At 39.3% G+C, this 24843-nt stretch overlaps 1 protein-coding gene across 1 annotated transcript in view; it reads left to right on the forward strand.

Moving 5' to 3' along the window:
• ubl3a (ubiquitin-like 3a) overlaps positions 1-24400 on the forward strand; it is a 46927-nt gene extending 22527 nt beyond the window's left edge. The window contains exons 2-5 of the mRNA XM_052026108.1: positions 15734-15842; positions 17121-17207; positions 21950-22027; positions 22714-24400. Coding sequence (XP_051882068.1) covers positions 15734-15842; positions 17121-17207; positions 21950-22027; positions 22714-22766 — 327 coding nt within the window. The 3' untranslated portion in view covers positions 22767-24400. The remainder of the gene's footprint in view (positions 1-15733; positions 15843-17120; positions 17208-21949; positions 22028-22713) is intronic.
• The last annotated feature ends 443 nt before the right edge of the window (positions 24401-24843 follow it).

Here is a 24843-nt window from a genome sequence, read left to right on the forward strand (position 1 = left end):
TATTAGCACACCTCAGTTTTCTATGCTGACCCTAGTATCTGGGACCATGTTAACTTCACAACTTTGGATGGTTGTGAAGTTGATAACATCCAAAAATATTTCCTTTAAGTTCATTCCAGTGCATTTCCAGCTAAAATAAAACTATTCATTAATGGGCTTAATTTGAGATTGGGGTTTTACACATAGGTGTGCATTATGTGTAAATGAAATTATATAGTAGTTAAGATGGAATAAGGAGATGTTGGTGGTATAAGTGATTAAGATCAACAGTTATAAAACTCCACCCGATTCATTGATATCTTTGTGAAGAAAGTCTATAATGCTTATGAAATTTGGTATATTCATGACTCCAGTACCACACCAAAATGGTAGCCCTTAATTGCTGTCTGCAGTAGCCTAGCAAACTATTTCCAAGAATAAGGGGGGGGGGGGGGGGGGAAGCTGTAGGTGCTGACAATATCCCATTTGCTGATGAAGACCTTTGATTCAGATTCAGTAGTAAAGCTAGCTAAGCTGTTCTAGCACGGCAACAAAAATGGCATGTGACTAAAATGGTAGAAAGTTGCTCTGTTACGTTCTGTCCTGAACCCAATTAACTATATGGTGTGCTTCCAGTCATTAGCACTGAAATGGATGGTCTTTAAGAGTGTTATCAAATGGCGTGCTGTCCATTTGCCTACACCAATGTTAAGATTGCATTCCGGCAGGAGCATTCAGGTTAAAGATTCCAGATGCTCACTCTTAAAATTAAGACAAAAATTGACTGAGTGTAGCAGCAAAGACCTCTAGTCAGATTCCTCTTAATCAGTATTGGGAGAATATTTCCAGTGATTGAAATTTTTTCTGGTGCATACAAAGACGTTTATGGTTGTTGGAGACAAATCATCAAGATATTGTGTTTTTTGCCAAGGTATTGTCCTTATTCAGTTACCTTCAGCTGCTTTCCACCTTTCTTTCATCATGAACTCGTACGCAAGATTTTTTGCTGATAACTTCACAACTACATTTGAAATTCATTAAATAATGCAGTCCCTATCTGTATGCTGTAAGACGTGGACAACATCTAAGTTTGGGTGAATAAGTGTAACATTTTAGTCTGCCAGGAAAAGACCATTGCTAAATAGAGCCGAACTGCATAACCTTTTCACTTAATTACGTCATCATTGTTGAGTTCCTCACATTTGCATCCTGTAGCCACCAGTCTCTCAAATGATGTATCTACCAGAACAGGTAAAAGGCTGAGTATTCTAAGGTAACTGCCAAACTATCTCCTCCACCTTTTACAATACCAAGTTCAAGTTATACTTTATTGTCATTCACCCATATGCTATAAAACACATGGAGGAACAAAATGTCGTCTCCCCCAGACCCTCACAACAGAGGACATACAATAAACGCAGACAAAAAAAAATTGTGCAAGTACAAATAGTGCAAAAAATGGTATATACAAAATCAGTGCAGGGTTAGTACAAAACCGAGTTGGACGAAGAAAATACGGAACTCATTGTGTTGCACTAAATGTATAGATATGTTCAGCAGCAGTCAAAGTTCTTATACGCCATTGTGTAAACCAGGACTTTTGACGTGGCATTTGTCTGAAACTACCTCCAGGGTATTCAGGAGCCTGACAGCCTGGGGGAAGAAAACTGTTGTACAGCCTAGTAGTTCTGGCCCGGATGCTCCCGTACCGCTTGCCAGACAGCAGTGGGACAAATAGGTCATGGGAGGGATGAGAAGGGGTCATCTATGATTCTGCAGACCTTGTGTGTGCATCATGTGTTGTAGATATCCAGGATGGAGGGAGGAGGTACTCCAATGGTCTTTCCAGCTGTACTCGCAATTCTCTGCAAAGTCTTACGGTTTGAGATGTTACAGTTACCGTACCAGGCAGAGATGCAGCTGGTCAGGACACTTTCAATGGTACCCCTGTAGAATGTGGTGAGGGTGGGGGAGGGCAGGTTTGCTTTCTTCAGCCGCCGTAAAAAGTGGAGATGCTGCGGTGCCTTCTTGGCGAGGGAGGAGGTGTTGGTTGACCAGGATAATACATCACAAGTGTGATAGAATATTCAGCACTTACTTTGGTCAGTACAGCATAATATTTGAAGCCATCCAAGACACAGTATTTCATTTGATTGGCACCTAATTCACTGGCCTAAACATTCAACTCTTCCATTATCAGCATAAAATGATCATAGTCCCACTATCTACAACAACTTGAAAATCCTTGATCAGACTCTTCCTAATTTGTGACTTTCACTATCTGAAATGACAGAGCAACTGGCATGTAGGAATACTACATCAAAGTTTTTCCTTCAAACCACACACTGTTCTGACCTGGCTATGAAATTCTATTCCTTTATTATTGCTGGGTTAACATGTAACCCCTTCATGTATCAGCATTGTGGGACCATAAGCCTTGTTGCATTACTACCATAATATTGTCAGGGCAAAAGGGAATTGGCTTTAAATAGTAGCCTTAGTAGTAACTCCGACATCAAATTTTTTTTTGTGTATTGGGTAATGCAAAGGGAAGGTTGCAGCACACTATCATATGGCAAACTGAATAGTGGTTACAACAATGACTTTTTGAAATGTTGAAGATAAATTACATGTAGTGAAATTAAAACAAGGAGTTTCAGTGTATTACCTAATTTTCTTCCTACAGTTCACCCAAATAGATTACCAATGTTACTAAAGATTTAGAAACAAGTCAACAAATGTTACAGCTATTTACATTTGAATAAAGCTTTTATGAATTTGAGTCATTTCATGACAACAACCCTAAATTTATCTCTTAAAGAGACATGGAGCTGAAGTTTTGGGGAGTTCCATCCTTGAACTGCCATTCTTTATGCATGTCTCTTTCTGTCACTAACTCTTTTGCCCTCCCCCGCCCATTAGGACCCTCCTTAAAGTTAACCTTTACAGTTGAGCTCTTGGTTATCCCTCCTAATGTTTTGACTTGATGTTAACTTTGTCTTCAGTGTAACTTAATTTGTAATATTCTGAATTTATCTTTTCTGCCCCCTTTGTCTTGAGAGAATGGTTGGGCCTGTTTCTGTAGTATCAGGGTGCAACATAAAACATAGGAGCAGAATTGGGCCATTCGGCCCTTTGAGTCTGCTCTGCCATTTGATCATGGCTGATTTATTTTTCCCTCTCAAGCCCATTCTCCTGCCTTCTCCCTGTAACCTTTGACACCCTCACTAATCAAGAACCTATCAACCTCCTCTTTAGGTATACCCAATGACTTTGCCTCAACAACCATCTGTGGCAATGAATTCCACAGATTCACCACCCTCTGGCTAAAGACATTTCTCCTCATCTCCATTCTAAAGGGATGTCTTTCTATTCTGAGCCTGTGTCCTCTGGTCCTAGACTCTCCCACTACTGGAAACATCCTCTTCACGTCCACTCTATCCAGGCCTTTCAATATTCGGTAGGTTTCAATGAGATCCCGCCCCCCCCCCCCCCCCCCAATCCTTCTAAACCGCAGTGAGTACAGGCCCAGAGCCATCAAATGCTCCTCGTACATTAACCCTTTCATTCCTGGGATCATTCTTGTTTACCACCTCTGGACCCTCTCCAATCCCAGCATATCCATACTTGGATATGGGACCCAAAACTGCTTACAATACTCCAAATGTGGTCTGACCAATGCCTTACAAAGCCTCAGCATTACATCCTTGCTTTTATATTCCAGTCCTCTCAAAATGAATGCTAACATTGTATTTGCCTGCTTTATTACCAACTCAACTGGCAAGTTAACCTTCAGGGAGTCCCTTTGCTCCTCCGATTTCTGAATTCGCTCCCCATTTAGAAAATAGTCTACGCTATTATTCCTTCCACTAAAGTGTATGACTGTACCTTTCCCTATGCTGTATTCCATCTGCCATTTATTTGCCCATTCTCCAAACCTGTCCAAGTCCTTCTGCAGAGTCCCTTCTTCCTCAACACTCCCTGCCCCTCCACCTACCTTTGTATCATCTGCAAACTTGGCCGCAAACCCATCAATTCTGTCATCCAGATTATTAATGTATAATGTGAAAAGTAGCCAACCTAACACTGACCCCTGTGGAATACCATCACCGGCAGCCAACCAGAAAAGGCCCCCTTTATTCCCACTCTTTGCCTTCTACCAGTCAGCCAATCTTCTATCTTCTTTGCACATGATATGCAGCAATATACTTTGGCAGCATAGAAATAATTCTTAAGTGGCAATTTTAGAAGGAAAGACGGGGATAAAAAAGAATAAAGGAGAATCGTTCAAACTGCTTATCAGACAATTTTGTAGTCACCACTAAGTAATTTTTGGTATTACAAAAGGCTTCATTCTGATGGATTAAATGTAATTCAAGAGTATAATTTTTGTACATGATTAGCTGAATAAAGTGCATTTAATATTAGTTTCGGAATCTTGGTACCTGGATCATTTTTAATCTGACGTTTCACAAGTAGGTATTTTTTTAATTTGCTATTTTAAGGGTGTCTTATTGAATTTAGCAAACTGATTTTTTTAATTTGACATTGACCCAGTGCCTTTGTTTCTGTAACCCAGTGGCACAAGAAACCACACAAATTGGAAGTGTTTTTAATGTAACTGATTTTGATGTTCCTTTGCACTTATAATCGGGTTAGTATCTTGTACCACATTGATATCTAATTTAATCAAATTGAGATATTTTGTATACCTCATTCTTGATAACGGATAGAAATTCAAGGCTGGAACAGGGTACCATGTGAATACATAGACTTTTTTAGTAATTAAAAATAGAAAATGTTGGAAGCACCCAGCAGGTCACAAAAGCACAAGAAAATAGGAGCAGGAGTAGCTCACCTGGTCCTTCAAACCTGTCTCCACCATTCACTGTGATCAATGCAGGCCTCCCGCATGTCTCAAATCCTATCTGTGCCAGTTACCCATAGCTTCCCGATCTTTCATATATTTAAGTACCTCCATTGATCAATCTTCAATCCTGTGGGGTGGGGAATTCCAGACATTCACATCCTCAGAAGGAACAAATTCCTATAACAGTTCTAAATGATTGTCACTTTATTTTGTAACTATATCCCCTCGTTTGAGACTCCATGTAAGATTCTTCCACTTGTCAAAACATTTCAACAGCTAACTTTTCACACCCCTTAGCATCTTGAATGTTTCAATAAGATCACTCCACATTCTTCTAAGCTCCAAAGAATACAGGTCTACCTTTTTAATAGTTCATGATAAGACAGCTGTCGCATTCCATGAATTAGCCTGGTGAAATTCTTCTGGACTACCTCCAAAACTAGTGTGTCCTTTCTTAAATAAGGCTACCAAAACTATGCACAATACTGGAAATGTGACCTCACCAACACACTGTACAATTGTAACAATACTTCTGTTTTTAATCTCCAACCTTCAAGTAAAAAGAGCCATCAAGTTGTTTGTGTTATTTGTTTCATTGCTGCATCTGAATACTGACATTTTATGTTTCATATATAAGAACACCTAGATATCAATGTATTCCACTTATTTGCAGTCTTTTTCCAATAATACCTGCTTTTAATCTAGCACTATATTTACCCTCTGCAGTAAACCATTTACAGGTCACTTTTGCTTTGCACTTTTATTTCTCAGTTAAATCTGTTGGAGAATGATGAGATGGCACTTCAAACATTTGCCATTGCTTGTCAATCATGCATCTCAGTTCTAATCTACCAATTTGCCTTGGCTGTCTTGCCCCTCATTCTTATATAAGTAGTTTTATCTAAGTTTTAGGTACTAGTTTTAATCTTTGGTATATCACACTTCAAATCAGTGAAAAATTCTATCATATTATTACTTATTCCAAGCAAGGAATATGATCGCTATTTTATTATACAAGATGAGAGCCAAATCTATTCCATGGCATGTTGTTTTGGAATACATTCTATTAATTCATCCAACAAACTACAATTGCATCTTCCACTTCATCAGCCGCTGGGATCATGCTCAATAATTTCCACCGCATCCAGTATTTCCCTTGCAAACACGAGATGCAACACCTACCCTTTTGCTTTTTTCCTTCCCATCATCCATAGACTTGAACAGCCCTTCCAGGAATAGCAGCAATTCACTTTCTCTTCTAATTTAGTGGATTGTATTTGATGATCACAATATGTCCTTTTCTATATTGGAGAAAGCAAATGAAGATTGGATGATCGCTTTGCAGAATACCTCTGTTCAGGGCACAAGGGCAATGCTGAGCTTCCAGTCTCCAATCATTTAATTTTCCATTTCACTCTGCATTTTGGAAAATCAGACTATTGGGCTATGCTCCTTCTTCCTGCTTACAAACATAAACTGAAACATGAGGATCTGGTACAGAAAGTCATAGAGTGCTAGTCTGAGGAAATCGATAACCACCTTTGTGAATGCTTCTGGTCAGTGGACTGGTCCATAGTCACGGACACAGCAGCCTATCTAAATTAGTATTCCATGGCTGTTGCAGACTTCAGCAAATGTGTAGAGGACTGCATATCAAAGAAGTCAATCTGTGCTCCCCACCCAGAAACCTTGGATGAAGAGATCCACTTCCTATTGAAGTCCAGGTCTGAGGTGTTCAAATTGGGTGACCCTGACCTATGCAGAAAATCTGGGTACGACCTTCGTAAAGTTATCAAGGATGCCAAGAGACAATACCAGTCCAAACGAGAGTCCCAGACCAGCCATCAGTTGTGGCAAGGCATGGATGCTATAACGGGCTACAAAACGAAGTTGGGCAGTATCGCTGGCAACAATGCATCCCTTCCCAATGAGCTCAATGCATTCTATGTATGTTTTGAACAGAAGGTCAATGAAGTGACAGCACCTGCCCCAACAGCCTCTGATGCACCTGTACCCATGGTCACCGTCACAGAAGTCAAATCAGCTTTCCTGAGAGTGAACCCACAGAAAACTGGTTTGGATGGAGTCCCAGGTGTGTCCTTAGATTGTGCGCGGATCAACTGGCGGGAGTATTCGCAGGTATCTTTAACCTCTCCCTACTCCAATCTGAGATTCCCACCTGCTTTCAGAAGACTACTATCATCCCGGTCCCAAAGAAAAATAGGGTAACATGCCTTAATGACTACTGTCCGATGGCTCTGACATCCATCATCACGTGTGCTTTGAGAGGCTGGCCATGGCATACATCAACTCCAGACAAACTCAACCCAATGCAATTGACCTACCACTGAATCAGGTCCATAGCAGCTGCTACCTCCCTGGCCCTACACTTATCTCTGGAACATCTGGGTATTTATTGACTATAGCTCCATCTTCAACACCATAATTCCTAACAAACTCGTATCAAAACTCCTAAACCTGGGACTCTGCAACTGGATCCTTAACTTCCTGACCAACAGACCACAATTGGTAAGGATAGACAGCATATAGGAAAACAGCAATAACAAATATAGATCTGTTAAAGGAGGAGGAAAGTAGCTGGTATATGGAGTATGAGAGAAAATAAGAGGTTATATCATTTTGTTTGGAAAAATAGGAAAATTGTATTTTTTAAATGAAGGGAAAACAATTTGCTGGAAGAACTCAGCAGGCCAGGCAGCATCCATGGGGAAAAGCAGACAGTCAACGTTTTGGGTCAGGGCCCTTCTTCAGGACTGAAGATAAGAAAAGGGGAAATATAGGGGGGGATAAACAGAGCAATGATAGGTGGACAGAAGAGGGGAGGTGGGGTTGGCACAAGGTGGTGACAGGTAGATTGCAGGTAAGAGATGGTGATAGGCAGATGCAGGGGATGGGTCAAAGATATGGAGGCAGGCACCCGTGGGTGGAGGAGAGGAAAAAAAATTGGCGAGGAGAAAAAAGAGTGGCTAGGAAAAGGCATGGTGGAGGGAGGGTGGGGGGTTGTGGTTTACTTAAAGTTGGAGCCATTAGGATGTAAGGTCCCAAGAAGAAAAATGAGGTGCTTTTCCTCCAGTTTGCGTTTCGACTTCTCCTGGCAGTAGAGGAGGCCGAGGACTGACATATGATGGAGTGGGAGGGAGAGTTAAAATGACTGGCAACAGGGAGATGCAGATCGTGGTTACAAATGAAGCGCAGGTGTTCTACGAAACGGTCACCTAGTCTGCATTTGGTCTCTCCAATGTAAAGGAGGCCACACTTGGAGCACCGAATGCAGTAGATGATATTAGGGGAGAGGCAGGTAAATCTCCGCCTCACCTGAAAGGACTGTTTGGGTCCCTGGATGGAGGTGATGGAGAGGTGGTATAGGGGCAGGTGTTACACTTATGGCAGGGGCAGTGGAAAGTCTCCGTGTGGGAGTGGGATGGGTGGGGAGGGAGGAGTGAACTAGGGATTTGAGGTAATAGTGGTCCCTGTGAAAGGCAGAAAGGTATGGGGAGGGGAATATGTTTGGTAGTGGGGTCCCGTTGGAGATAGCAGAAGAGGCAGAGAATGATGCATTGGATACATAAGCTGGTGGGACAAGGGAGACCCTATTCCTGTTGGGTCTGGGACGGGTGGGGGTGAGAGCAGAGGTGTGGAAATGGCAGAAATGTGGGTGTGAGCTCTCCGGACCAAGTAGAGGAGAAGCCACGGTTAGTAAAGAACTTGGACATTGGAGAGGAAAGCCTCATCGTGTGAGCAAATATGGTGGAGAAATTAAGAGAAAGGGATAGCATCCTTGTAAGAGACAGGGTGAGAGGAGCTGTAATCATGGTAGCTGTGGCATCAGTGGGTTTGTAGAAGATGTCAATGGATAAAGAATCTCCTGAGATGGAGAGATCGAGAAAGGAGAGAGAGGTATCAGATAGTCCAAGTGAATCGGAGAGCCAGGTGAAAATTCATGGCGAAATTTATGAAACTGTTGCTTTTTCATCTAGATGCCAGCATCTGCAGCCCTTTGTTTCTCTAGTATTTTTTAAATGGTGGAAAACTAGAAAATGTTTATTCAGAGAAATTTTGCATTGGTTTATGAAGTGCAGAAAGGAAAGAGACAATCATCTTCCTTTTCCAACACAATTTACCTCCATCATTGAAGGGCAGAGCAGGCATGAGGGCACAAATGCCCTACTCCTATTTGTGAATGGTTATGAATCTTTGTAGAGTTTTAATCTATATTATAATTATAGTTACATCTGTAGTTTATAGTTCATCTTGTTACATGATTTTGCCATGGAAACAAAACAGAACAATTGTACAACTCCTGAGGAGAACCTTGCTGATCCTGCAGCCCCATCTCTTCCCTCTTCCACCAAGCCTAGTTCTCTCTTCTATATGTCTGTCTCCAGCTTACCCACCCATTGGTCTAATCACACTCTCATTCCTCTGCCTCACCTTCTAAAGGCCACAGTATTTTAAATATGAATCATCATTGGAAACCCCCCTGTTGTGGGAAAGTTCATTAAAATGCCTTCCCAACATGAGTAAAATTGTTGTTTCTTCTGAGCAGAAGAGCATGCATTATGACATCTGCTTTGAAATGTATATTTTAGTAAGTTCAGTATTTGTGAACTTTTTAGGGAATCCCAGACCTTGGAGAAATGAAGAAAGCTGCCAGAGTTCAAATGGCTTTAATATGTTGTACACTCTGGGGACACTGGGAAGGATGGACTAAGGTATTGAAATATTTAGAGTAGGCTCAGAATTAGGAAGCAAGTATGAAGTTCAGTGGTTTTGTGATCCCAGCATCTTGAATCAGTTGGGCAGGCAGAAACCAATGGCCTTAAGAGTCTTGAGTTGCCGTCGATACTTTGAAAATCTGTGGTGCCATCCTCTGTGTTCCAAGTTCAGGTTGCTTCCCTGACCTCTGTTTAAGAGCAAGTTTCAGTACTTTCTGGATCAATTTGTTAATGTAGATAAACAAATTTAAATAATGGCAATTCAGCACATTTCCTTCCTCGTTTTTTATAGCAAAATGGGTTGGGACATTAAAGGTGAATAAGTTTAAGTTCGATACTTGATTTCATTGCTTTTGGCTCAGCTGACGTTGGGTCAATGACTAATTTCAATCGTTCTTCCTCTTTTTTTTTAAAAAAAAGTCTGAGAAAACATTGCTCAAATTAATATTGGTACATATGTGAGAGGGATCGCCACTTGTATCGCACTGTATGAAACTGTTACAGACTACTTTGAAAAGTCATGATTTGATGTCTAGGTCAGACACGAGTTGTTTGTGCTCCTGAAACCAAACTTTCAGGTTATTGAGAATGAGAAATAGCAAATAAAGATCACGTAACCATTTGGCCAGTAAGGTCATAAGCTTTTCTTTTGCCATCAATACATGCTTTGATCTCTGCCAGCAGTGCATCAAACCTCTTCAAGACTTGATTCCTGCTGAGCCATGTCATCTGTGCATGACAAATTACAGCACTGTACTTGACTTACTTATATTTGAAATTGGCAGTGGTTGAGTCCACATTTTAAGAAACGTGCAGTGTTTTACTATTAAAGTAATTTAGGATATTCCATTAACCTAACCAGCTCAAATATAAATTATATGAATCTAAGGTATAAAAGCTATAAAAATAAACCACTGGCCAGTTGTGTATATTCTTTATCTGTGCAGTTATAATAAAAGCAGTGAAAGATGTAATTCAGGAGTAAGCTGTTTGGAAATGTATAGTAAATTGTTGTGCACCTCCGTTGTTAATCTTCTGTAAGATAATATGTCTTATGCACAAATGTGTCTTGACAATGGTTAATCCATTTAAGTACCTTGATACCCTTGGGTGTACATCTTAGGATCAGGGATGAAAATAGAATGCATTTCTGGGAAACTTGGCCGCGTAGTAAAATATTCTCTCAATGTTTTTAAAGGGAAATTTTATTCTTAGAACCAAATTTTGAATTACACATGCAGATTGAATTAAATTTTCTTCCATTGTACTCAATATCATTTTAAAGTATGCAATATCATTGTAATATCCTAATAGAGGGATCTGGCACTTACAGTACTCTTGGAGCTTTGCATCTGAGCAACAACTTTGGAATGGCATTAACTGCAGTGTTGGAATGCCAATTACTGGGAAGGTAGGGAAGATTACCAATAGGCATTTCCAGGTTTAATTTAAAAAAATTAATAATTAGATGCACACTAGATTATTTATTCCCTTCTATTTGGTAATTCTATTTAATACCAAATTTAACAATTTTATCAGGGCCACTGACATTTCTATAAGATTTTAAAAAGGCAGCATTTGTATTTTCATTGACACTGGAAGGTTCAATCAAAAGTTAATATTTAATAACTTGTCAGAGAATACCAACTAATAATTGCCATGTGTGGGTTAAGAAACTGATGATTACCCAGTGCATTTTTCCAGAATTGCTAAAACTATTGCTAAACTGAATTTGAGGGAGATGAAAATGAATTTAAACAAGATTGTGAAGGGATAGATATTCTAAATATTGAGCTTTAAAATGTACAGGAAGAAAAGCAAAAAGGGGTTAGAAATTTTGATGGCTGCTAAAATGAATCCATTTTATACATTGAATTCTGAATTTAAGAATCTTTATAAATGCAGTCCAGGCAACAGTAGGCATAAATGGGTCTTTTTCTGGGTGTCAGGCAGTGACTGGCATCATGCCACAGAGATCACTGTTTTGGCTCCAGCAACTCATATATAGATAAATGATTTGGATGGTAGAGATGTCGCATTTAGTTCTAAGTTTAGAAATGCTGGGGTGCAGTGTGAGCTGTAAAGAGGATGCAAAGAGATTCGACTGTGATTTAGATAAGTTGGATGAGTAGGCAAATCCATGATGTATGTATGTAATTTGATGTGAAGTCATCCACTTTTGTTCAAAAAACAGACAAATTATTATCTGAATAGTGATAGATTGGGAGGAATGTGCAATCAGATCCAGGTATCCTTGTACACCAGTTGCTGAAAGCAAGCTTTCAGGTGCACAAGAGATTAGGAAGGCAAGTAATGTGTTGCAAGAGGACTTGAGTGCAATGCAAGGATGCCTTGCTGCATCCGTACAGGTGAAGCCCCATCTCAAACTTTGTGTTTGGTTTTGGTCTCCCTATCTGTAGATACAGTAGATGTTCTTGCCATGGGGAGAGTGCAACAAAGGTTCAGTGGACTGATTCCTGGAATGGCATGATTGATGCATGATTAGAATTTGAGTCAGGCCTACATTCATTACAGCATAGAAGAATAAGAGGAAAAACTAATAAAATTATAACAGTGTTAGAAAGACGAGAGACAAGGATGTTTGAATATATTTAATTACTTGGCATCCACTCTTTTGAGGTAGAGAACACTACAGGTTTGTTGTCCTCTAGATGAAGAAACTCCTCTCATTCACAGTAGTGCAGTGGTTAGCGTAACGCTATTACCATGCCTGTGACCTGGGTTCAATTCTGGCCGCTGTCTGTTCGGAGTTTGTACGTTCTCCCCATATCTGTGTGGGTTTCCTTTGGGTGCTTCGGTTCCCCCCCCACACTCCAAAGACCTACAGGTTAGGAAGTTGTGGGCATGCTATGTTGGCGCCGGAAGCATGGCGACACTTGCGGTTGCCCCCAGAACACGCTACACAAAAGATGCATTTCACTGTGTGTTTCGATGCACATGACTAAAAGATATTTTATCTTAACTCAAAATGGTATACCCTGTATCCCAAGGATGTGTCTATAGTTCTGGACTTTCCAGCCATTGGGGGGAAAGAGGTAGATATATTTCTTAATGCCAAAGGGATCAAGGGATATGGGAGAAGGTTTGAACAGGGTACTGAAGTAGATGATCAGCCATGATTGTGTTGAATGGTGGAGCATGCTGGAAGGACTGAATGGCATACTTCTTTTAATGTTACTAAGAAAGGTAAATCTTTTTCAGTTATTCATGTTGTGGCATTCAGAAACAAAAGTGACTTTCTGACCTTGGTAATGTGTTAGGTCCAGGCATAGGCTTCTGCTTGTATTGTTTGTGTGAGCTTAATTACACAAAGTGACAAATCACTCAACTCTTCCAATCTCAGAAAATCAAACAGGGAAGGGAAGGGGTTGCATTCCTAGGAAACAGTTCATATCAAGATTATCCATTACACGAACCTCCATTTCTCATTGAATCCCACGTCGTAAGTCGAGAAGCATTCTACGGGATGGTTTTCTTTCAACAGTAATGACTCCATGGGTACATGGTCTATAGGCAAGGGAATTCTGAACTGGAAACTTGCAATGATTTTTTTCCCCTAACTAGGAGGCAAGTTCCTCCAAGAAAATGGGAAATTTATATTTCAATATGCTCTTTGATGTATCTCATTATATTTAAAACAATCCAAGTTCGTGATCAAATGTTTATAAACAAGCTGAAGCAAAAACAAACCGCTGGAGGAATTCAACAGGTCAGGCAGCATCTGTGGAGAGAGATGGACAGTCGACGTTTTGGGTTGAGACTATTCATCGGGACTGATAGAGGGGAGATGGCCAGCTGGTCTGCCTCTAACATCATCCTTCTGTTCTAACTATCTTGCTGTCTCATTAGAGCATTTTTACTTATTTCTTCCAAATAAAGTTTTATTGTGGGAATTCGTGAGTCAAAGGACTGTCTATCTGTGTGGGATATGTACACTTTCTATTTTAGTTTGACCTGATCCATGCTCTTCCTCCTGCTTATCCAGTACAATGATGATTATATCAGTGCTGCTTCCCACTCTTATCCTGAACAATAGCATTTTATAAACATTTCTGCCAATTTCTACCCTGTCCTCTCTTTCATGTGATCTATTTCTGACACTTCCCTTCCTTTACTAACTTAATTCCATTTCTGCAGATAAGCTAACCGTTTTGACTACAAGGACTCCCACAGCTACCTTAACTATACTTCCTTCCACCCTGCCTCCTGTAAGCATTGAATTTTCCCATTTTCTCAGCCTGTTTTATCAGTGTCCTTTTCCAGTATGTTTTTCTCTATTGTAAAGTTAAAGTTCCCCTTCACCACAACTGCCAAGACTCCCAACCATGTCTGTTCCATTTCTCACACTTCTACTTAAGTCCTTTCTCCCCAATCCCAGAATAAGGCTAGAATTGCTTTCTATTCCATCAACCTTTCAATTAATCATCCTTTGTAGCTTCTGGCACATCCAACTTGATGTACCACTTGTCACATCTTCCCCTCTTCCTGCCTTTCAGCATTCTAAAGGAATCATTCCTTCCAGGATGTTCTGGCTCACTCTTGCATTTTCACTGATACCTGTTTACAATACTACAGTACTTTTCTCCTTGCAGCCACAGGAGATACCACATGTGCACTTTTTAACTCCTCCCCTTTCCACCATCAAGGTTACCATATACTCCCCATGAAGCAGTGATTTACTTTACTCCTTTCCGTTTAGTGTACTATTTCAGCTGCTCATGACGTGGTCTCTTCTACATTGTGGAGGCCATACAATTTATATGACCTCTTTGCAGAACGTCTGCGCACATTCCGCATGCATGACCCTGAGCTTCCAGTTGCCTATCATTTTAATTCTCCATCTCATTCCCCATTCTGATCCTTCTGTTCTTGGCCTACAACACTGTTCCAACAAAGCTCAATATAATCTTGCAGAACAACATCCTTGTCAGCTGTGGTGAATGTGAACCTGCAGCTTATAATAAAAAAAATACTGGAAAAAGGATACTGATAAAACAGACTGAATTTTCCCAGTTTCTCAATGCTTACAGGAGGCAGGGTGGAAGGAAGTGTAATTAAGGTAGATGTGTGAGTCCTTGTGCTTGTAGTCAAAACAGATTTGTTATCTAGACATGTTGCAGCTTTCCAGATGCCACTTTAATTGTTGGGTAAACGATGTTACTAGGATTTGGTTAATTATTCTGCATTTAAAACTCCTTTAGCTTTTTATTGCCTTGCACTATATCCCTTTTAATGTCTCTTGCCTTCCACCTCACCATAGATTTTCCTTTTTCCTTTTTGTTTTCTCCTCCTCTCCCACCTCTCTTTGTGGCTGTGAAAGAGGCAACAGGATGGTGTGTTGCCTCCCGGGTGTCAGGGTTGAGGATGTCTTGGAGCAGCTGCAGAACATTCTCAAGGGGGAGGGTGAGCAGCCAAAGGTCATGGTGCACATTGGCACCAATGATATAGGTAGAAAGGGGGAAGAGGTCCTGCGTAGTGAGTATAAGGAGTTTGCAAAGAGGTCGAAAAGCTGGACCTTGAAAGTAGTAATTTCTGGATTATTCCTGGTGCCATGTGCTAATCAGGGCAGGAATAGAAAGATAGAACAGATGAATGTGTGGCTGAGGAACCGGTGCAAGGGGGAGGGTTTCAGGTTCTTAGATCATTAGAACCTCTTCTGGGGCAGGGGTGCACCTTAACTGAGGGGAGCCAATATCCTGCCAGGAGGTTTGCTAGTGCTACTCGGGAGGGTTTAAACTAGTTTGGCAGGGAGATGGAAACCAGAGCACCAGGGCTGAAAATGGAGGGATTGAGAGAGGAAGGTGGATATTATGAGCATTAAGTCTTTAAGGAAGTTAATGGTAGTCCATAAATGCATGTTTTTCCTTCCCTTTTCGAAGTGGGATCATTGTGTTCCAGTAGTCAGAACAACTGATTGTAATTTGCTTTCTCATGCTAGCAACAACTTGTGTATAGTTTGTTAACCTTTGTTTTGTTAATTTGGCATGGTGTGGATATAACTTAGTGACTGCTGGTTTTGTTTTGTAATTGATTGGCAGCATTAACAATGAGCATAAGTACAAATTTATACAAATATTTAAATTTTTCTCTGGACCAAAATGAATGTTACCTTTTCCCTTTTAAACAGATTAATTTGCGACTCATCTTGGTCAGCGGGAAAACAAAAGAATTTCTATTTTCACCCAATGACTCAGCAGCCGATATTGCCAAACATGTGTATGAAAACTGGCCAATGGGTAAGTAGTTATTTCTGACCTGAGATTTTAATTTGTTTTTGAATTATAACTATCTTAGCTGTGCTGCTTTAGCTGTTTTAGGATGTCCCTAACTTTTCAGAAATGAAATTTTTCTCCAACATTTAACTGCATCCTGTTTCAGGAGAGCAATTAATCATATTTCCTTAGGAGATAGAAGAAATGTTCTCCAAGAAAAAATAAAACTGAGCTACATTAGGAGCTATTAGGCCAGAGTACCAAGAACTTGGTTAAATGGGTACGTTTCAAGTAGCAACTTAAAAGCAGAAGGTGAGAGAGATTTAGGGTGAAAATTTGCTGAAGGTATAACTGCCAGTGCTAAGAACAATTAAATCCTGGGATGTTCAAGAACTGAATTTGGGATGCTTGGGTATCTTGAAGGATTGTATGGCTGGAGAAGATTAGAGAAAGAGGCAAGATCATGAGGGGATTGGAATTCAAGAAGGAAGATTTTAATCTGGGGTGTTACTTAACTGAGAATCTGAGTGATGGGTGAACCAGACTTGATGCAAGTTAAGAATTGGTAACAGTTTTGCATCACCTCAAGTTTATGGAGAGTAGTAAAAGGGATGCTAGCTAGGATTGCTTTAGAATAGCTAAATTCATAAGTAATTAATACATGGACAAGGGTTTTACTGCATTTGAGCTGAGGCAGGTGGAATCATGTTACATTAATGGAGGAGGAACTAGGTGAATGCAGAAATGTCATAGATGTGCTGCAATCCAACATGGCAGGAGGTGTCAAACATGGCACCAGGATTGCAAGCAGTCTGGTTCAGTTTCAGATAGTTTCCAGGGAAAGGGATAAATCGCATTTAGTCTGAGGAAATATCTGTTCATCTGCAGAACAGTCTGATGAATTAGGGATTGTGGGATGTTCAGGAGAGCTAATGGTGAAGTAAAGCAGGGTGCCATTATGCCATGTTTTAGGATAATGTTCCTAAGTGGCTACACATAGATGCAAAAAGCAGGCCAAGGACACATTCTGAGGAATATCAGTTTAAATGAGCAGATGCATGAATGGAAAAGTTTGCTGATGATTTTCTTACTATTGGGTAAGAAAACAATGCAATTGAGGTGCCATTCATCTGAACTGTGAAGAGTTATATGAAGAGAATGGTGTGGTCAGTCAGCAGACTGGTTGAAAAGGACAGGAAAGGACCTTTGGCATAATCATTAAATACTTCAGTTTCAGTACCATGGTAGTGGTGGAAAACTCTTTAAATTGAGATTTAAAATTACTATTTATTTGTCTTTAAGATTGGGAAGATGAATTGGTCAGCAGTCCAAGTATTCTTAGGCTCATCTACCAAGGGAGATTTCTACATGGAAATGTCACTCTAGGAGGTAAGAAATCTAATCTACTCAATAGCTTCTAAGAAGGTTAAAGATTAGCAAACAACGCATATCATTGAAAATTTTTTAGTAATATCAATACTGGTGGTCAGCATAAATGTTGTCCAGTATCGAAGTAAATGTTTTTAATTTAAATATTCATTTTTTTATTCATTAGTTTATCTACTTTGTTATGTTTTATTGACTGCAATAACAGCATTATTTTTCCTCTTCCTTGCTGAAGTTTTAAATGTTTGCTTCTTCCTCCTCCACTGGTTCTCCCATGTGTCCAATAACAACACAAGCATGTATGTACCACCTCCAGTGTAATGAAGCATCGCCCAGGGCTTAAGGGAGTGTGATAAACAAAGCTAACTACTGCTACCATCTAATTCTTTTCCTCTGATATTCCTTTGCAGTTGTTGTACATATGCCGCATTGCAGAAGTAAGAATGGGATTAATTTATGAATGTCTTAAGATATCTAGATTCACCCACTACCTTCAAGTAAACAACTATAGCTTGTTGTTTGAATAGCTATCTGACATTGTCACCTAGAACTTTGTTCTACTAAATATTATTATGCTAATTCATTCAGCTTTCTAGGTAGAAAATCTCCAACATAGCCATTGTTTCCATTTGTCTCCCCAGCTATTCACTCAAATTAAAGTTTAACATGCACAACATGTTTCTCATTCATCTCTCATCTTACAAACTCTACATTGTCCATCACAAAGACAAATCTATTTCTATATCAACAGAATAGCTTGCTATTCTTCCTTTGTTACCTAAGTTTGTTTTTATGACACATTAATGCTCATTATCTTCAACCTACATAAACCAATTCAGAATACCTACCTGCATCTTGCCACGTCGCCTCAGCTGCACACTGCCTCTCCCCTTGCCACCCACCATGCCAGTCAGTTTCAGAATTCTTTCACTTGACATCAAATTTCTTTCATCTCACTCCATTCTGCCTTCTCAGGTTTCTTCACCTCCATGTCACATTTCATACCCTAACTCAGCGATCATCAGTATTTTTCAATCCAGGTTATTGGGGAAAATCTTTAGCGTGAAAGCCACGTTAACTACTAAATTGTCATTGCTTGTTTCTCACTAATAATTTTGCCGCTCATTCCAGATTCATGATCGTTTACTGCTATACAAAAGGTGACCATTCAGTCCATAGATTCTACACTGGTTCCTAGCAGAGTAAACCCATCAGTCCCATGCTCTCCCTCCTGATATCCCTGCAGACTTGCAACATTTTCTCTCATTTACCTATCAATTCTCTTTAGATTTTTTTAGCCACTTAACCATATGAAAGAGAAATGTACAGTAGCCAGTTAGCCTATCAGTACGTCTTTGCAATGTCAGAGGAAACTTGAAGCATCTACTGGAAAACCACAGTGTTAAAGGGAGAACTTGTAAACTACAGAGAGCATCAGAGGTCAGACTGACCAGAATCCACAAAGCTGTGAGGAAGTGGCACTAACTTCTGTGCCACTTTTCTGACCTGTTGCTCTCCTCTTTCCTGCAGTTAATCCTTGGTCACTGTTTACCTCCCTTTCTATTGCTCTCTCCCTCTGTCTCTCTGAATCCTTCAAATTTTCTATCCCTCTTCCATCTCTCTCTCTCATTCTATCACTCTGTAATGTCTATATCACTCTGGTCTCACCCTAGCTCTCTCGTCCTCTTAATATCTTTCTCCCTTGTCTGTCATTTTGCTCTGAGGCTGCTCCTCCCTCTGTCCTTGTACTACAGTGTGTAAGGAGGATGTATGTATCTGTTTCTAACCACTCTCTCTGTTTCTCTCCTCTCCTCTTTCTGTTTTGCTGTATATAACTTTTTTGTCTATGATCTCATCTTTCTGCTCTTTCTCTGTGCCTGTTTTTCTCCCACACTTTTGCTTCATAACTGTCTTCCTCACACCTTTCACCACCAATAACTTACTGCTCTCTCTCCTTTTATTTTGCTTCCTTTTCTCATCCTCATACATTTTCTTTGTTTCTGACATACTATCAGGCACATTCCCTCTCACTCATTCAATCTCTGTATTTCATGCTCTGATTTCCTGGATAAACATTGGCAAAAACTTAGATATACAATTCATAATTCGTAATGAACATATTTTGGAATGAAATACTGTGGGCATGTTGTGTAACCATGGCTAACAAAAGTAAAAGGTGAACTGAATGGAGAAGTTGATAATATTGGCAAAAAATGCCAATAGTTTTGATAATTAGAAATTTTAGAAATGTGTGAAGCATGAGAGGAATTGAAGAAGAAAGGAAATAGAGTAAACCACTAAGAGATGAAAACAGATTGTAAGAGCTTATAGAGATACGTAAAATGTAAAGATTAGCACCAGTAAATGTGGATTCCCTTACAGACATAGGAAGATTATAATGGGAGGACAAAAATGGTAAAAAAGTTAAATACCATAGAAGTTTAAAAACAAGGATCTAGGAGTGCAAGTGCACATTTCACTGAAAGTGGTGACACAGGTAGATCAGGTGGTGAAGAAGGCATTTGGCATACTGGCTTTCATCAATCAGGGCATCATAACTTCCCAACTATAGGAGTTGGGAAGTTGTGCAGTTATATAAGACATTGCTGAGGCTGTACTTGAAGTATTGTGTACAGTTTTGGTCACCCTATTACAGGAAAGATGTTATTAAACTAGAAAGAGTGCAGAAAAGATGTACCAGAATGTTGCCTGGATTTGGAGGCCTGGGGTACAAGGAGAGGTGGCGAAGACTCGGTAGGACTTTATTCCCTAGAACGTAGGGGTATATAAGATCATGAGAGGCACAGATTGGGTGAAAGCACAGTCTTTTTCCCAGGGAGGGGATGCTAAAAACAGGAAGGCATAGATTTAAGATCAGAGGCGAGAGATTTAAAAGGGACATCAAGGACAGCTTCACACAAAGGGTGGTGTGTATTTGGAATGAGCTGCCAGAAATGGTGATTGAGGTGGGCATATTAGCAACACTTAAAAGCCATCTAAGTAAGTACATGGATAAGGAGGGGTTTAGAGGGCTATGGGCCAAATGGGAGCAGATGGGACTAGCTTGCTAGGCAACATAGTTGGCATGGATGAGTTGGGCCGAAGGGCCTGTTTCCATGCCCAATAATTATGACCTGCTTTGCAGCTATCATTATGGTAGAAGACACAACATTTTGTAATGAGTGGGGAATCGAGGATCTGTTTGGAGTGAGGAGGTTTAAGAAATTAGGGTTCATAAAGTATTAAGACAATAACTAATGGGATTAATGCTAGTAGATTTGATGGCCTGTATACTGGGAATGCAAAGGGATATTTGTAGAGGCAGCGGTTCCATTAATTTCACCCTTCCATTAGTATAGTCCCTTAGAATGGAAAGTGATAAACATATCTCTCTTATTCAAAATAAAAAAAAAGTAGACGTAGAGAAAGGGAACTGTGCACCCATCAGCCTTGTGTCAATTTGAGGGAAAATGCTGGAATATATTATTATTGATCAGGTGTAGGACAGTTAGAAAATGATTAAGGAGAATAAAAATAGATTTAAGAAAGGGAAACTTCATTTTATAAAGCAGTTGGAGTATTTTGAGGCTGCAGTAGGCTTGGTAGATAATCAGTGAATTTACAAGAAGGGTTCACCATTCAGGAGGCTTTTATTCAAAGAGTTGGGGTCCTGGGATTGGGCATTATATTAATACTTAATTAAGAATCTGTTAATAGACAAAAAATAGTGAGAATAAAAGATATTTTTAAGTATGTTTATCTGTAATCAATATGGCTCTGTGTGTGCGTGCACACACATGGTGCATCAAAGAGAGATACCCCTACAATGTGATACCAACTCTATTCATCTTTGAGTTTCCTCCCCCCGGCAACCCACTCCCCTGCTTTCTGACCACCTGCCTTCCCACAGAACACTGTCCCTTCAGCCCTTCCATCCCCTCACTCCGGCACACCAATCCACGTTGTCAGCCACAAACTTGGCTCTGTTCCTCATAGTGCTGTATTCCCAATTGCCATCTTGTTCCCTCCAAGACCTCCATCTGGATACCTGGTCCCATTTCCCCAGTGCTCTATCTACTTGTAGCCATTACTAGCTACACTTCATCCTCACTCTTGGTTCCATGTACAGGCATGCTTCAATTAGAAACCTCCCTAGTTCTCAGCCGTTCTCATCCCCCACTCCTGTGAGAGCTACTGTGGGCATGCAGGACTTGCAGTGAAAAACATTGTTGTGGCTCGTACTGAATCAAAGCTGTATTTCATCCATCCCTACCATCTCCAGTTCTATCACTGTTGACAGAGCATTTAGCTTTTACATTGACTTTCAGTGGTACCACCAGCATTGAATTCTGCATGACCAACATTCTGGACTAAAGGCTGGTACACTATGCCTTCTGGTCAGTGATAACATCCATTATATTGATGATGCAGGATTCAGTGATGGTGGTACCACTGAAGGTCATGGGGAAGTGGCTTGGTATCTATTGTTTAATATGACATGATATTACCTGCCTCTTGTCAGTTGAAATTTGAATGTTACAGATTAATTCCAAGACATGATTCAGAGTTGCAGTGTGGGATCATCGGATTAGAAGAACAATATTATGCAATGGAAGACGTGTAATTAAAACTTGTGTTGTTTGAATAGGTTGATTCTCTTTTGCCTTTTTAACCAGTTGTAGTTTTACAGGAGATCGAGTTGAATAAGTGATTGGAGATTGATTATCATGCACAATATTTTACAGCATTAAAGCTTCCACTTGGTAAAACTACTGTGATGCATTTGGTTGCAAGAGAAACATTGCCAGAGCCAAATTCCCAGGGTAAGGACCTACTCAGTTGTACTTTTTTTAAGAAAACAATTTATAATTTACTGAAAACAATATTGGAATTATATGTTTACTTTTGAATGTACTTTTATTGGTAGAAATGGGAGACCGCACTGGTGATATAAAAGATGCCATGGGATCCTGACAAATATTTATCCCTTAGCTGACTTCTGGTCATTTAATGTTGCTATTATCTGTGACTGTGCTTACTTGCAGGGCAGAAATTAGCTGCCACATTTCGTTAATGCTACAGATTTTATTTTCTGAAAGTGATTGCAATCTAATTTTTTTATACAAATAAGAAATAATTATTTTAAATTATATTTGGTTCATTTTAATTGATATTTTCAACTCTGTACAAAACATCTGTATGTTTCCTGCAGTAAGCCATTGATTCATTTCTGTGAATTTTCCCAGATACCTCAATTTCAACTATAGTTAGATGGGAAGTTGCCAAAAAGAAGTATTTTAAGAGTGAGCAGTAGCATGGTTAAAGAAAATAAATCTGGGTAATTCATTCAGAGCTGTTCTCTAGCCTGATCAGGCAGCATGAGAATTGTTTGGCTGTTGTTTGCTCAGTGGGGATTGTGGAAATGAAAACCTTTCAGGGGAAAAGTGGAACAAGAAAACTACATTTTCACGATTTGTTTCTCACCAAAACTTTTATCTAATGTCTCTAGGTCAAAGGAACCGTGAAAAGACTGGAGAGAGCAATTGTTGTGTCATTCTGTAAATACTTCCACTTATTTCTGCTAACCGTGATGTAATATAGTCCTTGTCTTTCATGCTGCTGGTATAAAAAAGAAGTAACATTGCTTCAAGAACTCTTTTTAAAAACAAATCTGTCCATGAAATCAATATTTAAAAACTGGAGCATTTCTGTTTGGTTTATTTTAAAGCTCTTCTGTTGTAGTGGTCATTTTTGTTCAGTTTTCCATTACTTCCTATAATGCCTTCTATATTTATTTCTATATACGGACAGGCAAAATTAAACTGAAGAAATTTTACACCACTGAACCCATTCTGTTATAACCATGCTCTGCAGAATTTTAAAGAATGGATATCAGTGCTTTTTTTAAAATTTAGGTTTTTTTAACCCAAGCATTTCTTGGAGGAAATATGCACTGCTGATTGTAGTGTTAATGTTGCCTTGTTAACCAGATGATGAAGCCAGACTTGCTTTAAAGTTTAAATTATAGTAAAGACATAGCAGTTAATTGTGAAATGATTTTTATTCCACAAACTCAACTTCATGCAAGTTTCATAATTATTAAAGTATGGGTAAGTCTGCTCTTAAGAATTAGATTATGGAAGTGGATGTGCCTGTATTTTGATGAGAGTTTGTCGATTTGATTTCAAAGATTCTCTCTCTTTATGCATTGCAATATTTTAGCATTGCCTATGAAGGCTTAATTTGTTGCACAAAGCATTTTGTAGCCTTAATGAGAGAGGGGGAAGCTTTGAAGCTTTTCTTTTTCTTACTGCTGAATATCATTTACTGTATTTGTGGTAGAAAGTTCTATTAATCATCTTGTCTCTATCAATAATGTTTTTGTCTTATAACCTTACTGTTGACTGGATAGTTTCTAACCTATTACAGAATTAAAATATAGTAGGGAAGTCACTCATCAAGCCTAGCATGTTATTTTGTTTTTCTTTACCATAACTATTTTAGTAGTTGTATAATTTGCATTTCTGTATTTAGTGCTTGCAGTTGTGCAAAAGATGGGGAAACTGAAGTATCAGTTGGCCCAAATTTGTTCTATATGTCGGCCTTCCCCTTCCTTTTGTATAAAATTATAAATGATATGCTAATCAAAACCTAGAGAATTTTGCACAGCACTGAAGCATGAGCTACTTTCATCTGAATCTGTAAAAAAAAAAATAAAGTTTTTATATTTTTCAGTGGGGGAGGTTGTTTCTTCCCAGCTGAATTACAAATGTGTAGAATATATTTAATAAGAATCTTATACAGTACTGAGAATAGAACTTATTAACAAGTATAGATTTCCTTGTAGTATAACAGAATATACCAATGTAAGTAACATTAGCAGCTTTAAAATGTTGCAGGTTGACTGTGTTCTATAATCTAATAGAAGCATCTTCCCAGGTTGAACTCAATGGTATATGTAATAGTTTTCCTGATGATAGTCATATCTTAGTTGTTTTTTTCCCTTTGACCTGTGTTTATTGCTTTTAATATGCTTTACATGCTATAGTTCTTACAAAATATTGTTCATATTGATCAGGATAAAATTTGTATAGAGCTATGTTTTGCAATGATTGTAAATATCACTGAACATTTTCTTTCTGCAACCTGTACTGATAGATTACTCCTGTAAACTAAATAAAATATTGCAGTTCATGCATTGATTCTACTGGGTATTATTTCCATGGATACACTTCCAGGTGCATTTTGGATAAGTTGGTTTCTTGCTAACTTATTGACTAGTTTACAATTTGTTTAAGAATTTTTATGCTTATTACTGTCACAACATCAGTTACAGAGAGATGCACATTAAATGTCCATTGTGTATCTCTGCTAGTGTAATATGGCTTACCCTCAACAACAGAATGCCCCCTGTTCTTCCATTGTGGATATTCCTTTTTCTATATCAGATTTCTTTGACTATGTTGCATCAGCACTTGTATTTTAGTTCAAATGACAATTTCAATATTCCACTTGCCAATCTTCTATCTTTGACCCTCCATGCAATTGAACTCATCTGAAGCTGCTGCCTCTATCCTAATTTGCATCAAGTCCTGTTTACCCATTGCTTCTTGACCTGCATTGGCTCCTAGGTGGCATC

The sequence above is a fragment of the Pristis pectinata genome, chromosome 11, assembly GCF_009764475.1.
Source record: "Pristis pectinata isolate sPriPec2 chromosome 11, sPriPec2.1.pri, whole genome shotgun sequence".
Lineage (NCBI taxonomy): Eukaryota > Metazoa > Chordata > Chondrichthyes > Rhinopristiformes > Pristidae > Pristis > Pristis pectinata.